The 14,135-nt window shown below is 54.8% G+C and overlaps 1 protein-coding gene across 6 annotated transcripts in view; it reads left to right on the forward strand.

Annotated features, from left to right (window-relative positions):
* The window catches only part of NINL (ninein like), a 72,643-nt gene that overhangs the window by 13,940 nt on the left and 44,568 nt on the right, over positions 1-14,135 (forward strand). For 4 of the 6 annotated variants that reach the window (XM_053578529.1, XM_053578531.1, XM_053578528.1 and 1 more), the window contains 4 exons: positions 2,866-3,063; positions 4,427-4,523; positions 10,661-10,833; positions 12,574-12,640. In XM_053578529.1, the coding sequence (XP_053434504.1) occupies positions 2,881-3,063; positions 4,427-4,523; positions 10,661-10,833; positions 12,574-12,640 (520 nt within the window). In that variant the 5' untranslated portion in view covers positions 2,866-2,880. The other 2 variants (XM_053578532.1, XM_053578533.1) reach the window with 2 other exon arrangements.

Here is a 14,135-nt window from a genome sequence, read left to right on the forward strand (position 1 = left end):
AGTTGACCACACATGGCATATCAGTAGGCGGGGACTGCTGGGCGGCAGCAGGTTGACAGGTGCCGGAGGCCCTGGCTGGAGCATCTGCTACACCACCATTGGTCGGACCTGAAGCCCCTGCAGCGGTCCCTGCCTCTGCCCTGCACTGCCTGGCACAGCAGGGCAGGGGCTGTGTCCAGGCCTGGCAGCAGAACCCATCCTGCGGGTACACCTCACAGGCAGCCACAGTGCACAGCCCAGGACATGACTGTCCTGGAGACCCCCCAGGGCCACGCACCATCTGTACCAGGTCCAGGTGTTGAGGGACTCCTCCAAGCTGTGCAAACTGGGAGAACTCTGGAAAGCGCATGTAGGTGAAATTCATTCTGTAGAGAAAAGAATAACACGCTGTGTGGCCCCTAGGATCGTGATCCTGCGTCTGCTGTGCCTTTTCCTTACAGATTTGCTCGGTACAGAAACGCTCACCAGTGTCTTAATTGCCTGCAGTGTTCACAGCAGTGACGGCTGTATGGGCTGTCCCACGCGTCCTCGTGTGTGGTGGGCCCTACCGTCTAGAAGCACGTCTGTGATGTTCCCCCGTTGAAATTGCCCAGTGACGCATTTCTCAGAATGTGCCCTCACTGCCCTCGAGTGACACGTGGCTGTATCTCTTCAAGGCCCTGCTTTCAGTCTTCTGGTGCCATTGCTGCATCATATGGCAATTCTATTTCTACTTTTTTGACGGACCTCTACACTATTTTCCAAAGGTCTGCACTGTTCTCTCTTCCCAGCAGCAGTGCTCAAGGGCTTCAGTTCCACTGCACCCTCCCCAAGGCTTGTTATTGTCTGAGGTGTGAGCCTGGGACTCAGCTCGCGTGCAGACTGCACCAGCAGTACCGAGCCCTTCGCCCTTCTGCAGTTCTTAGTGTTTACAGTGTGTTCAGTGTCTTATCACCTGAGCTACGTTCTGAGACTGTTGGGTCCCAGGGCAGTTAACTTCAAAAGGTGAGGCCCCTGCCCGGGTGTTCCCACATGACCACATTCACCTGGCAGAGGCGTTTTCCTTCGGACCCAGTGAGTTTTTCTGAGCTTTCCTAGCCAAGGCTTGCAGCTGTCTCAACCACTAAGCTTGTCGTGTGGTATTGGAGAGGCTCCAGGAGGATCCCCCCATCCTGGGGTGAAGGCAGGGCAGGTTCTGTTGGGTGTACATGGATAGACAGTACCTTCTTTTTTCCATTATTTTGAGAACCTGGCTGGACATTGTCTTGGGTCGGGGTTAGGAAACGTGCTGGTGGTTTGACTGACGTGCAGAACTGAGACCTTTGCTTCTCTGTCCCTGTCTCGTCACTATAGGAAGCTCCTGTTCCTCCGCCAGTGTCCCAGAGGCACAGGAATGAGGGAAGGGAGAGGAAAGGAGCCAGGGCAGGGGGCCACAGGAGATATTTTATTTTCTGTACTATAAATAATATTCTTTTTTTGTTGTTGTTGTTGAGACAGGGTCCCACCCCGTGCCCCTGAGCAAGTGCAGTGGTCATGGTAGCTCACCACAACCTCAGACTCGGGCTGCGGGCACCCCACTGACTCAGCCTCCGGAAGCCGCTGGGATTACAGGCGCTCGCCACGGCATCCGGCTGGGTTTTTCCATTTTTTTCACGAGTCGGGGTCTCACTGTCGCTCAGGCGAGTCTCAAACTCCTGAGCTCAAGCGATTCTCCCTCCTCAGCCTCCCACAGTGCTGGGATTACAGGCGTGAGCCACCGCGCCCGGCTATAAATAATATTCTAATGACCTCATATCTTTGTCTCTAACTCTATTTTCTTAACTATAAGGAATTTATGTAAGGAATTTCATGTAAGTTAAATAACTAGGTCAGATAATAAGAATATTGTAGAACACATAGCTGACCACCTCCCTGCAGAGACCACCTCCTCACGTCGACCTAATTCTCAGACTGGACATGAACCACGTGTGCCTATCAGTACAGTGGGTCTCATTCCTTATGTTGGCCACTTCTGTATGTTGACCAGTTTGTTACAGTCCCTTGGGTGGTCAACTTACGGGTTCTACTATATTTTACAATTCTTGATATATAGGCAGAGTACCCTCTAGAAATGTCTGCCAGTTTCCTCCAGCAACCTGTGTGATTCCCCTTCCTACATAGCCTCAGTTAGCATTAAAAATATTTAGTCTCGATAATTTGACAGTCAAAAGTTTCAATTTGAGTATTTTTAGATGGTTATGAATGATATATTCCTTTCTTTTGTGATTTGTTTATTAACAATCTGTGTGTATTTCATTTATTCATTTATTTTAGAGATAGGGTCTTGCTCTGTCGCCCAGGCTGAAGTGCAGTGGTGTAATGATAGCTCATAGCACTCTCGAACTCCTGGGCTCAAGCGATCCTCCTGCCTCAGCCTCCTGTGTAGCTGGGACTGCAGGTGTGCATTGCCTTGCCTCGCTAATTCTTTTTAATTTTGTAGAGACTGGGTCTAGTCTTGAACTCCTGGGCTCAAGTGATCTTCCTCAGCCTCCCAAAGGACTGGGATTATAGGGTGAGCCGCCACCCCCAACAGTGGTGTGTGATTTTGGATGGATTTACTTCTTTTTAAACTCATCTCTATTTTTGAATTATTCTATAATAGGCATTTTTTATGCAACAAAGAAATTCTGGGTTTTGTGACCAGTGACTGAAAGATTAGTCTTTCTACCCTTGCTCCGTGTTCACCTGCTCTGGCCTGGGTGGAGCTGAGCTGTTCCACCTGCACCTGACCTCAAAGGGCTCCTGCTCACTGGCTCCTGCCTGTGTCCGGGCCTCATGCTGCAGTGTGGGGACATGGGAGAGGTGGAGAAGAATGGGTCCTGATGTTTTGCTTTTTCTCTGGTGCAGGCAGCCTGCGATGGGATGGATGGAGAAGAAGACGGCCACTATGTCTCACAGCTCAGGGACGTCTACAACAGCTGTGACACCACAGGGACTGGCTTTCTGGACCGTGAGGAACTGACCCAGCTCTGCCTTAAGCTTCACCTGGAGAAGCAGCTGCCTGCCCTCTTGCAGACTCTCCTCGGAAATGACCACCTTGCCAGGGTGGGGATTGGGTTCCATTATGGTAAAGGAAGCACAGAGTTCTGTAGTTGGCTGTTAGGGGCGTTAGATGAACACCAGCTGAGTGAAGATGCTTGTCAAAGGAAGGTTCTGGAAAAGGAGCAGCGTTGTTCCCTCTGTGGACACTCTGCACCAGGTTTCCTTAACGTCGCTTTTTAGTGTGGTTTCCTGCAGAGGTTTTGTTCTGGCAGTTTGTCCTGGGGGTGGGAGTCTGATGTGGATAGGTGGCATGCAGGGTACAGACACCCACACAGCGTGGATCTGTGCACAGCTCAGAGCTCCTTGGAGGCAGACCGTCTTAATGAAGACTCACAGCTCGAAGTCCACCTAGCAGTGGGATAAAACAAATGGCAAACTAGTGTTGCAAAAAACACAGGGTACCCACATTCAGAGATGTCCCTTGATCTCATCTAGGCCAGGTAGAAAATGTGAACTCGGAGGATTCTTTCCTCTCAGAAGGTCAGTGTCATCAAGAAAGGGGGTCTAGACTTTCACGACTGAAACCCCAACATTCCTGCTTCCTAAATGTACCCAGATGTCAGTATGTTACTGTTAAAAACAGTGCCTGTTACCTTTTTTTTTTCATGCTTTAATTTCCATTTATAACTGAGTTAAGCTAGTGCAAAAAAAAAACTGAAAAAGTTATTACCATAAAAATGAGAGTAGAGGGTGGCGCCTGTGGCTCAGTGAGTAGGGCGCCGGCTCCATATACCGAGGGTGGTGGGTTCAAACCCGGCCCCAGCTGAACTGCAACCAAAAAGTAGCCGGGCGTTGTGGCGGGCACCTGTAGTCCCAGCTGCTCGGGAGGCTGAGGCAGGAGAATCACGGAAGCCCAAGAGCTGGAGGTTGCTGTGAGTCCTGTGACATCATGGCACTCTACTGAAGGCGGTAAAGTGAGACTCTTGTCTCTACCAAAAAAAAAAAAAAAAAAAAATGAGAGTAGAAACCAGGAGATTTGCTGGGAAGGAGCCCCTAGCAGAGGGGCCTTCTGGGGTGCTGACAGCCTTCTGTCTCGGTTGGCGGGGCGGCATAGCTGGCGGCTTCTGAGTAATAATAATTCACGGTTATCAGATCCTGCATTTCTGTGCTGCTTGTATTGTAATTATATTGTTTGATGTATAAAACTGTTAATAGTGTTTATTTGGTGGTGGGACTATGATGTACGTTTACTTTCCTAACATTCTATTTCAAAAAATTTTAAGTAAATATTTGAAAAGATGCAGTGAATGTTCACACTCTAAAAGGCAAACAGTAAGACGTTTCCAACGGAGAGAAAAAACAGAAGATTAACACATAAAACATATAATCTGTTGAGAGTAACATTTCTTTACTTAAATTCAACCAGGTTAACTTTGAGGAGTTTAAGGAAGGCTTGGTGGCTGTTCTGTCATCAAATGCAGCTCTTGGCCCTTCCGAGGAAGACAGTGATACTTTGGAATCAGGTAAGATGATTCCCTCCTATCAACGTTAGTTTCTTTTATTTGTTTGTTACCTTTTGGAGGATAGTACTCTAGTGAAAGCATCTAGAGCAGTTCCGAGAACTAAACTCTTACCCCTCTTTGTTTCATTGCTAAGCTGCATGGACTCCCCTCCTTCCCTCCCTCCGTCCTCTCTGTGCCCTGGGTAGAGTGTCGTGGCAGCATAGCTCACAGCAAGCTCAAACTCCCAGGTTCAAGGGAACCTCTTGCCTCAGCCTCCCCGAGTAGCTGGGACTACAGGTGCCTGCCACAATGCCTGGTTTCTATCATTAGTAAAGACGGGGCCTTACTCTGGTTCGAGCTGGTCTCCAACTCCTGAGCATAGGTGATCCACCTACCTTGGCCTCCCAGAGTGCGAGGATTACAGGTGTTGAGCCACCATGCCCAGCCTTTCTTTTTCTTTTTTTTTTTTTTTTAATTTTAAATTTGTAAGAGGGTACACATGTTTAGGTTGCATTGTTTTTGTTTCTAAGGCAAAGTTCAAGTTGTAGTTGAGCCAGTCACCCTCCCTCCTCCCCTCTGCCTCATCTTCCCCCACCCTTGCTAGACTACATTTGTTTTTTTCTTTCCTGTGGGCCTGTAGTTGTTTATATATTGGTTTCATATTAATGCTGAGTACATTGGATTCCTCGCGAGGATTACAGGTGTTGAGCCACCATGCCCAGCCTTTCTTTTTCTTTTTTTTTTTTTTTTTAATTTTAAATTTGTAAGAGGGTACACATGTTTAGGTTGCATTGTTTTTGTTTCTAAGGCAAAGTTCAAGTTGTAGTTGAGCCAGTCACCCTCCCTCCTCCCCTCTGCCTCATCTTCCCCCACCCTTGCTAGACTACATTTGTTTTTTTCTTTCCTGTGGGCCTGTAGTTGTTTATATATTGGTTTCATATTAATGCTGAGTACATTGGATTCTTGCTTTTCCACTCTTGTGATAGTTCGCTAAGAAGAATGTGTTTGAACTCCATCCTGGTAAACATGAAAGACGGAAAGCCTCCATCCTTTTTATGGCTGAGTAGTATTCCAGGGTCTACACAGACCACAGTTTGTTGATTGATTCACGGGTTGATGGGCACCTTGGGTGAATTGAGCTGTAGTAAACATTCTAGTGCAAATGTCCTTATGGTAAAATGATTTTTGTTCCTCTGGGTAGATACCTAGTAAGGGATTGTAGGATCAAATAGAAGGTCTTAGTTCTTTGAGGATTCTCTGTACTTCTTTCCGTAGAGGTGGTATTAGTTCACAGTCCCACCAGCAGTGCAAAAGTGTTCCCTTCTCTTCACATCCAGGCCAGCAGCTGCAGATTGGGGAGTTGCTTTGATGTGAGAGGGGCTATTTGCACATGAAAGTTCCTTGGGAAGGTGACAACCTGGCTGACTGGCATTGTGCGTGTCCCATGTGTCCCTGTCCACATTAAGGACCCAGAAATCCCATCCCCTCAGCGGGAGCCACTTCTAAGCTTCCAGCTGTGTCAGTGTGCAGCTGTTCTCAGTTCTTCCACAGAAATAAGCTAGTTTAGGACCTGTGCTTTGTCTCACAAATTCCAGTTTTGTTTTGTGTTTTTCCTTTTGGGGGAGGTTAGAATTCCAAAGCTTTCCTCAATCAAATGGCTGTGTGTTCTTCCTAAAACAAGTCCGGTCCTGCCAGTGGGGGCCGCCTGTCACTGGTCCTGTCCTCATGGGAGAGCCGTCTGGGAGCCCACCAGGACTGGTCTGTCCTCGTGGGAGAGCTCACTGGGAGCCCACCAGGACTGCACTTGTTTCAGTCTCCTGGCTGTGGCCCTACCTCAGTCCTTCTGGCTCTCACTGGCCCCGTCCCTTAGCCCCGTCCCTGTGCCCCCTGTTTCCTTGAACCTGTCTGCCCACCCCAGGGCTCTATGTCCTGTCCTTGTGCATCTCTGCCTCCTGGGGCCTCTCTGTCTGCCCTGCCCCTGGACTCTGTGCCCCCCACCTCCTGCCTCCTGGGCCTCTCTGTCTGTCCTGCCCCAGGGTTCTCTGCCCCCCACCTCCAGCCTCCTGGGGCCTCTCTGTCTGCCCTGCCCCTGGACTCTGTGCCCCCCACCTCCTGCCTCCTGGGCCTCTCTGTCTGCCCTGCCCCTGGACTCTGTGCCCCCCACCTCCAGCCTCCTGGGGCCTCTCTGTCTGCCCTGCCCCTGGACTCTGTGCCCCCCACCTCCTGCCTCCTGGGCCTCTCTGTCTGTCCTGCCCCAGGGTTCTCTGCCCCCCACCTCCAGCCTCCTGGGGCCTCTCTGTCTGCCCTGCCCCTGGACTCTGTGCCCCCCACCTCCTGCCTCCTGGGCCTCTCTGTCTGCCCTGCCCCTGGACTCTGTGCCCCCCACCTCCTGCCTCCTGGGGCCTCTCTGTCTGCCCTGCCCCTGGACTCTGTGCCCCCCACCTCCTGCCTCCTGGGCCTCTCTGTCTGTCCTGCCCCAGGGTTCTCTGCCCCCCACCTCCAGCCTCCTGGGGCCTCTCTGTCTGCCCTGCCCCTGGACTCTGTGCCCCCCACCTCCTGCCTCCTGGGCCTCTCTGTCTGCCCTGCCCCTGGACTCTGTGCCCCCCACCTCCAGCCTCCTGGGCCTCTCTGTCTGCCCTGCCCCTGGACTCTGTGCCCCCCACCTCCAGCCTCCTGGGCCTCTCTGTCTGTCCTGCCCCAGGGTTCTCTGCCCCCCACCTCCAGCCTCCTGGGGCCTCTCTGTCTGCCCTGCCCCAGGGTTCTCTGCCCCCCACCTCCTGCCTCCTGGGCCTCTCTGTCTGCCCTGCCCCAGGGTTCTCTGCCCCCCACCTCCAGCCTCCTGGGGCCTCTCTGTCTGTCCTGCCCCAGGGTTCTCTGCCCCCCACCTCCAGCCTCCTGGGCCTCTCTGTCTGCCCTGCCCCTGGACTCTGTGCCCCCCACCTCCAGCCTCCTGGGGCCTCTCTGTCTGCCCTGCCCCTGGACTCTGTGCCCCCCACCTCCAGCCTCCTGGGCCTCTCTGTCTGCCCTGCCCCAGGGTTCTCTGCCCCCTACCTCCAGCCTCCTGGGCCTCTATGTCTGCCCTGCCCCTGGACTCTGTGCCCCCCACCTCCAGCCTCCTGGGCCTCTCTGTCTGTCCTGCCCCAGGGTTCTCTGCCCCCCACCTCCAGCCTCCTGGGGCCTGTCTGCCCTGCCCCAGGGTTCTCTGCCCCCCACCTCCAGCCTCCTGGGCCTCTCTGTCTGCCCTGCCCCTGGACTCTGTGCCCCCCACCTCCAGCCTCCTGGGGCCTCTCTGTCTGCCCTGCCCCTGGACTCTGTGCCCCCCACCTCCTGCCTCCTGGGGCCTCTCTGTCTGCCCTGCCCCAGGGTTCTCTGCCCCCCACCTCCTGCCTCCTGGGCCTCTCTGTCTGCCCTGCCCCAGGGTTCTCTGCCCCCCACCTCCAGCCTCCTGGGGCCTCTCTGTCTGTCCTGCCCCAGGGTTCTCTGCCCCCCACCTCCTGCCTCCTGGGCCTCTCTGTCTGCCCTGCCCCTGGACTCTGTGCCCCCCACCTCCAGCCTCCTGGGGCCTCTCTGTCTGCCCTGCCCCTGGACTCTGTGCCCCCCACCTCCAGCCTCCTGGGCCTCTCTGTCTGTCCTGCCCCAGGGTTCTCTGCCCCCCACCTCCAGCCTCCTGGGGCCTCTCTGTCTGCCCTGCCCCTGGACTCTGTGCCCCCCACCTCCTGCCTCCTGGGCCTCTCTGTCTGTCCTGCCCCAGGGTTCTCTGCCCCCCACCTCCAGCCTCCTGGGGCCTCTCTGTCTGCCCTGCCCCTGGACTCTGTGCCCCCCACCTCCAGCCTCCTGGGGCCTCTCTGTCTGCCCTGCCCCTGGACTCTGTGCCCCCCACCTCCAGCCTCCTGGGCCTCTCTGTCTGTCCTGCCCCAGGGTTCTCTGCCCCCCACCTCCAGCCTCCTGGGGCCTCTCTGTCTGCCCTGCCCCTGGACTCTGTGCCCCCCACCTCCTGCCTCCTGGGCCTCTCTGTCTGCCCTGCCCCAGGGTTCTCTGCCCCCCACCTCCTGCCTCCTGGGCCTCTCTGTCTGCCCTGCCCCTGGACTCTGTGCCCCCCACCTCCAGCCTCCTGGGGCCTCTCTGTCTGCCCTGCCCCAGGGCTCTGTCCTCACCCCATGCCTGCTCTGCTCCAGCCCTGGCATCATTTCCTCCTCTATTTCTGACCTGTTTGCTGCCCTCCTCCCACCTCCCACCTCTGCCCCTCCAGGGCTGAGAGCTGCGTGATGTGACCATGTGTCCTGGATTTTGAAGAACAGCCTTGCTTCTCTGTCATTCTCTTCCTTAGCTAAAGGCCTGTTATTACTGGATGCATTCTAAGTTGGGGCTTTGTTGCATTTTTCCTGTGATAAATACATCACAAAGCCAGCCTGCTGTGCAGGGCCCTAGTTGGAAGAGGTGCTGTCCAAAGGGCCCTGCAGGTGTGCCTTACGTGCCCTCCGGGGTGGCTGGGGCCTGGCTGTGCTCACGCTGAGCAGACCCTGGGCCCGCTGACTCATGTGCTCCCCACCAGACAGGGACCAGCTTACTGGTCGGTGGGACTGGAGGCTGCCCCGTCCGTTCCACCTTACCCCCTGGTCTGTGGGACTGGAGGCTGCCCCGTCCGTTCCGCCTTACCCCCTGGTCTGTGGGACTGGAGGCTGCCCCGTCCGTTCCGCCTTGCCCATTTCAGCCTGACGCCTGACTCTGTTTCTGTTCTGACCTGCCATGTGGACATGCTTTTCTAGGTGTCTCTCCCAGATGGAGGGAGGTGACACTGCTGGGCCTCCCTCATGAGTATTGGGAACATGTGAATAAACGTGTGTTTCTGGGGGCTCAGTGTCCTGAGGAGTGCTGGCTGGCCGTTCCCATACCCGGTGGAGACCCCAGGGTGTGCCTTTCTCCACACTGGGAGCTGCCCCACAGCACTGGCTGGTTTTCTCTCACATTCTGCTGTTTTCTCTCTGCTGACGTGGAAGCATTTTCCTCCTTGTCAACACTCCCATGAGCTCTATCCCTTCTGGTGAGTTGAGCCAGGGCCTGCCAATACCTGTTGTGCGGGGTGATCCCTTACAGGACTCACAGCGACTCCACAGGTGTCCCAGCAGGGTAGGGAACTGTGAGGTCCCCTGCATCTCATCAGCTGCCTTCAGCGTCCCATAGTCGCCTGACATTCATGTCCTGAGTGGGACTTGGTGTCTTCCCCCCAGCCCTTGTCCCTGGTCCCCTGTCCCTGCCCTCACTCCCTGTCTCCATCCCTGTGCTGGCAAGCTGGGCTCCACACAGCCCCTGGCTGCTGATCCCAGGCTGTGGACCAGCAGCGTGGGGCACAGAGGAAAGAAATGAGGCAATTCTTGGTGCTAGGGAACATGACTTCTGCTGGGCTTCTGCTGGGCTGAGGTCCCAGACGTGGGAATCACTGTGAGTCCTCCAGCAGGCCACATGCTGTCACCCTCCCCTCTGATTTCCCCCTCCCCCAGCTGCTGCACCTGCTGCCCTGTCCAGTCCCTGCTGCCCGGCCTGTGGCTCGTCTGATAGGGGCTGGCATTGCACGGAGAGTCTCAGCTGCTCTGTGTGAGAGAAGTAAGGTGTGAGCAAGGAAGAACAAGGAACTGCAGGGTTTAGGATTTGATGAGTTCCAAGAGGTCCCTAGCCTCTGCCACAGGCTATGAGACCTGCCTGGGGTTTCAGAAACCTACGTGGCTGTGTCTGTGGCCTGTCTGCCCCGCCAGTCCCTCGGGTGGGGCCCTAGGTCAGTAGTCCTGGGGGGTGTCCGGAAGGCGCTCGTCAGGTGTCTTAGGTTAGTGGAGGGGTTTCTTTTGTTTGTTTTCATAAAAAACTGGGTTTTGTGTTCATCTTTGTTTACATGAACAAAGGCCAAATATGTGTGAAAAGCGTGAAGAGTGTGTGGCTGTTTCCGTCTCCGCCCAGGTGGCAGGAGTGCCCCTGTTGACAGCCCTGTCCTTCCACATTAATTCCCATGTCTGGGACCTCAGCCCAGCCCATGCATGTGAGCAGAGCCATGCATTTTGGGAGCCTCATGTGCCGAGGCTGCCCGTCTCAGAGGGCATCCACCAGGCGCCCTGAGCCCAGAGCCGTTGTGAAAAGCTCTGATACCCAATCTTTCATTGTCTTTCCAGCTGCCTCCCGTGCTGTTCCGCCAAAGTGTATGAGGGGCTCTAAGTGGTACGGCCGTCGGAGCCGGCCCGAGCTGTGTGACACTGACACCGAGGGCAGATACGGGCCAGAACAGCAAGCCAAGGCCACCCCGAAAAGCCAGCTTCGGCGTTCTGCATCTCTGGAGAGCGTAGAGGTGGGCCACGCCCAGCTCCCTGCCACAGGTTGCCAGTGTTGGGGAAATGGCATCTCCCTTAATCAGTGTTCATAACATGTGGCCACAGGAGGACCCGGGGAGGGTGGTGGCACGGCCAGGCAGCTTCAGTGGCCAGGAGCACGGGGCACAGGGAGGAATCTGTTTAAATGGTCCTGGGCCTGATGACTTTGGGGTGATCCTGGCCACAGGCTCTGTCCTTCAGACGTGGGCAGTGGAGACTGCCATTTCTTTGCTCCCTGCTCACCACCACTGCCTTCACCGTCACTGTCAGAAGGTGATGTTTGTGGCTGCCTAGGAGTGACGTGTTAACCGTGAGGATAGGAGAGGATGGCAAAGTGAAGACAACTGCGGTTCAGCCTCCAGGTCAGGGACCTGTGTGCTGACAGTTGCACCTGCCCCCACGTTTAGCTGTACTGGGGCCCACACACTTGTAACTTGCCCAGTCTGAGCCAGATGTGTCCCTGGGGCCTTGGGAGTTGACACTTGTCCTCCCATCCCCTGGCTGTTTGCTGCAGTGTCTGGGAGGGAAGGATGCACCCAGGAGCCTGCTTGTCCTGTTCAGGGGCAGGGCAAGTCACCACCTGCAAGTGACTTGGGGCCTCAGTAAACCTATTTTCAAGGATTTCAGAGGTTCCTTCTCCCCATGATGTCAGCCTCGGACAGATGGGGCTATGTCAGGAGTTCGTCTATAATAAGACAACTCAGGGGCCCCAAATTGGTTTGTTTATATTTTCAACATATCTTGAGGCCAAGAGGAAAAGCAAACATACCTTTAAATCTTAAGGTCTCTCTCAGGGCCCTTCTGTGCCTGGGTGACACCCATAAACCCAGGACATGCCCTTTTCTTTCCTTTTTTTAAATTTAGACCATGGGGACAGAGGTGAGTGAGTCTGTTTCTTGTGGTGCTTCATTCTGTCTTAAATCATCTCTGATTCCCAAAAGCTGTCTCTGGAATTGTTGGTTCAGTTGAATGCATTAGAATAACGGGGATGAACATTTATCACCAACTCACACATTCTGCCCTGATAGAGTTGGTGCCGTCTTGGAAGAGCACGGCCTCTTGGTCACCAGGCACTCATCCTGCACTCAGTCGAGGCTGCCCAGCACTCAGTTAGACACAGACCTGGACTCTGGTCAGCTGACTCCACTACAACTAAAGCTCGTTACTTAAGTCACATGTTTCTCAATGGCCTTGTTCTTATCTTGGCTGCAAGCTTGCAGGGCTGGTGAGGGACATGCTGTGCTGGGGCAGAGCCTGTGCAGGGACACAGACACTATTTCCCCCTGTGCCTACTTGCTGAGCTGTGTGGTTGATAAGGGAAGGGTGCAGATAGGCGGTGTTGCTGTGAGCCTTGGGAGAGTTCTGGGACTGATGTGGCGACAGCTCCAGGGCCGGCTCCTCAAGAGCTGTGTCTCAAGCCAGCACCACGAGGAAGGTCAGCCACAGGGAGTGGATTATCTCCTCTCAAGACAAAAGTGCCTGGCTGTGTTTTCTGTGTGGACCAGTGATGACGTTGGCTTGCGTGGAGGAGCCTGAGAATGGGTGTCCCTGCCTCCATGTCCGGCCTCCTCCTCCTCCGCAGCCCGGGCTGCTGCTGGCACGCAGGCGTCCTCTGACCCCTCCCCGTCCCCAGACATCCTATTCTACTTGTTCCTGATGCTCCAACCCCCGCAGCATCCCGCTGGGGTTCAGTATCTTCTCCTTACATTTTTCTGCAGAGTCTCAAGTCAGATGAAGATGCTGAGAGCACCAGAGAGCCTCGGAGTGAGCCGTTCACAGCCCAGGGTAAGCAGGGCCTCATGCTTGGAGCTCCTTGCTCTTGGCCAGAGCCCTGGAAGGGGGAGGAGCTGTGTGGCACTGCACAGCGTGAGCGCAGCTTCCTGGGAAAGGCACAGCGTGCTTGGTGTCCTGGCCCAACCCCTTCTCCTAGAGTGGTCAGAATATTGTCACAGCCGGGAGGTGCTCACTCAGTGGAGTCAGCTGACCAGAGTCCAGGTTCCTGAAGTCAATCACAGACAGAGGCAGCTGGCCGAGGCACCAGTGTGGTTTGGTCACATTTTGTGATCTGTGAATACCCGTGTCACCCAGATGGGAGGTGTGGCCCTGAAGTCTCAGGTCTCAGGTACTGTTCATCTGGGTCACTCCTTGGCTGGACTTTCACCCCCTTCCTGACACAGGGCTGGGTGCCGCCTTTTCCTCGCCGTGCTGGAGCAGCCTTGGCACATGCTGGATTCTCTTGTGTTCCAAATAGAGCGTAGACGTGGCTTCGGTAGTGGCTGGAAGGTTGGTAGCTGGTACCATAAGCCCAGCATGGACAGCAAAATACAGTATCCGTGGATAGGGAGGGCCGCGCTCTGCAAGGCCTGGAGCTTTGGGAGCGTGCACAGTCGTGAGTGGGCTGTGAGCTCTGTCTTGTCTTTTCTGGGTGACGTGTGTTTTCCATGCTTCTGCAAGTACAGAAACACTTCAGGTTCTAGACAAAAATACTCTGCATGGTAGATCCTCCTGGAGAGGGGAATAGAAGTTCTAGAGGGGAGAGGACTTCCTTTTCATTTTAATATCTTATATTTGCCTGTAATACAAGTTTGATACTAAAAAGCAAACAACCGTTACTTCAGAATCCTATAGTATGACTGGGAGATGAAACCAACGTCTTTTGCAAATAACGCAAAAGCAGAGAACAGTTTAGAATCAGTTGCTGACTCAAGTGACGACTGCAGAAGGGAAAGCCAGAGATCCACAGCAAGGACGTGTGGGCCCAGTGTTGAGTGGGAGGGACTGCTGTGGGTGCTGGGCAGGCAGAGCCTGGCTAACCCTTGCAGCAAGCTTGACATGGTCTGAGCATCTCTCCTCTCTGAGCAGCCCAAGGCTTGAGAGTGAGGGCATCACTGAGCTTGGCAACATGAGCCAAGGTTCAAGCCAGGCCTACGTGACCACAGCCCAAGGCTACCTGCTGCCGAGCTGCTCTGAGAAGTGGGCGGGTGCTCAGAAAAGGCTGGGGGAGGCGATGGACATGGGTCAGGCTCAGCGGCACTCAAAGGCTGGGTTTGACATCCTGTGTGGTCAGCACACATCTAGGCTGCGGGGACTCAACCCAAGGCTGTCTCAGGGTGGCTGCAGGAGGCCTCAGTGCGGCTGGGCTTCCTCCAAGCACAGCAGCTCAGAGTAGTCAGCTGTCTTGCCGGCCACTGGGGGCCCCGGGTACCTGTGGTTCCCAAAACAAGCTGACCTGGCCTTACTGAGATCGGTCCTTTCTACTGCGTTCTATTGGTCAAAACTG

The sequence above is a fragment of the Nycticebus coucang genome, chromosome 24 (genome assembly GCF_027406575.1).
Source record: "Nycticebus coucang isolate mNycCou1 chromosome 24, mNycCou1.pri, whole genome shotgun sequence".
In the NCBI taxonomy this organism is placed as follows: Eukaryota; Metazoa; Chordata; class Mammalia; order Primates; family Lorisidae; genus Nycticebus; species Nycticebus coucang.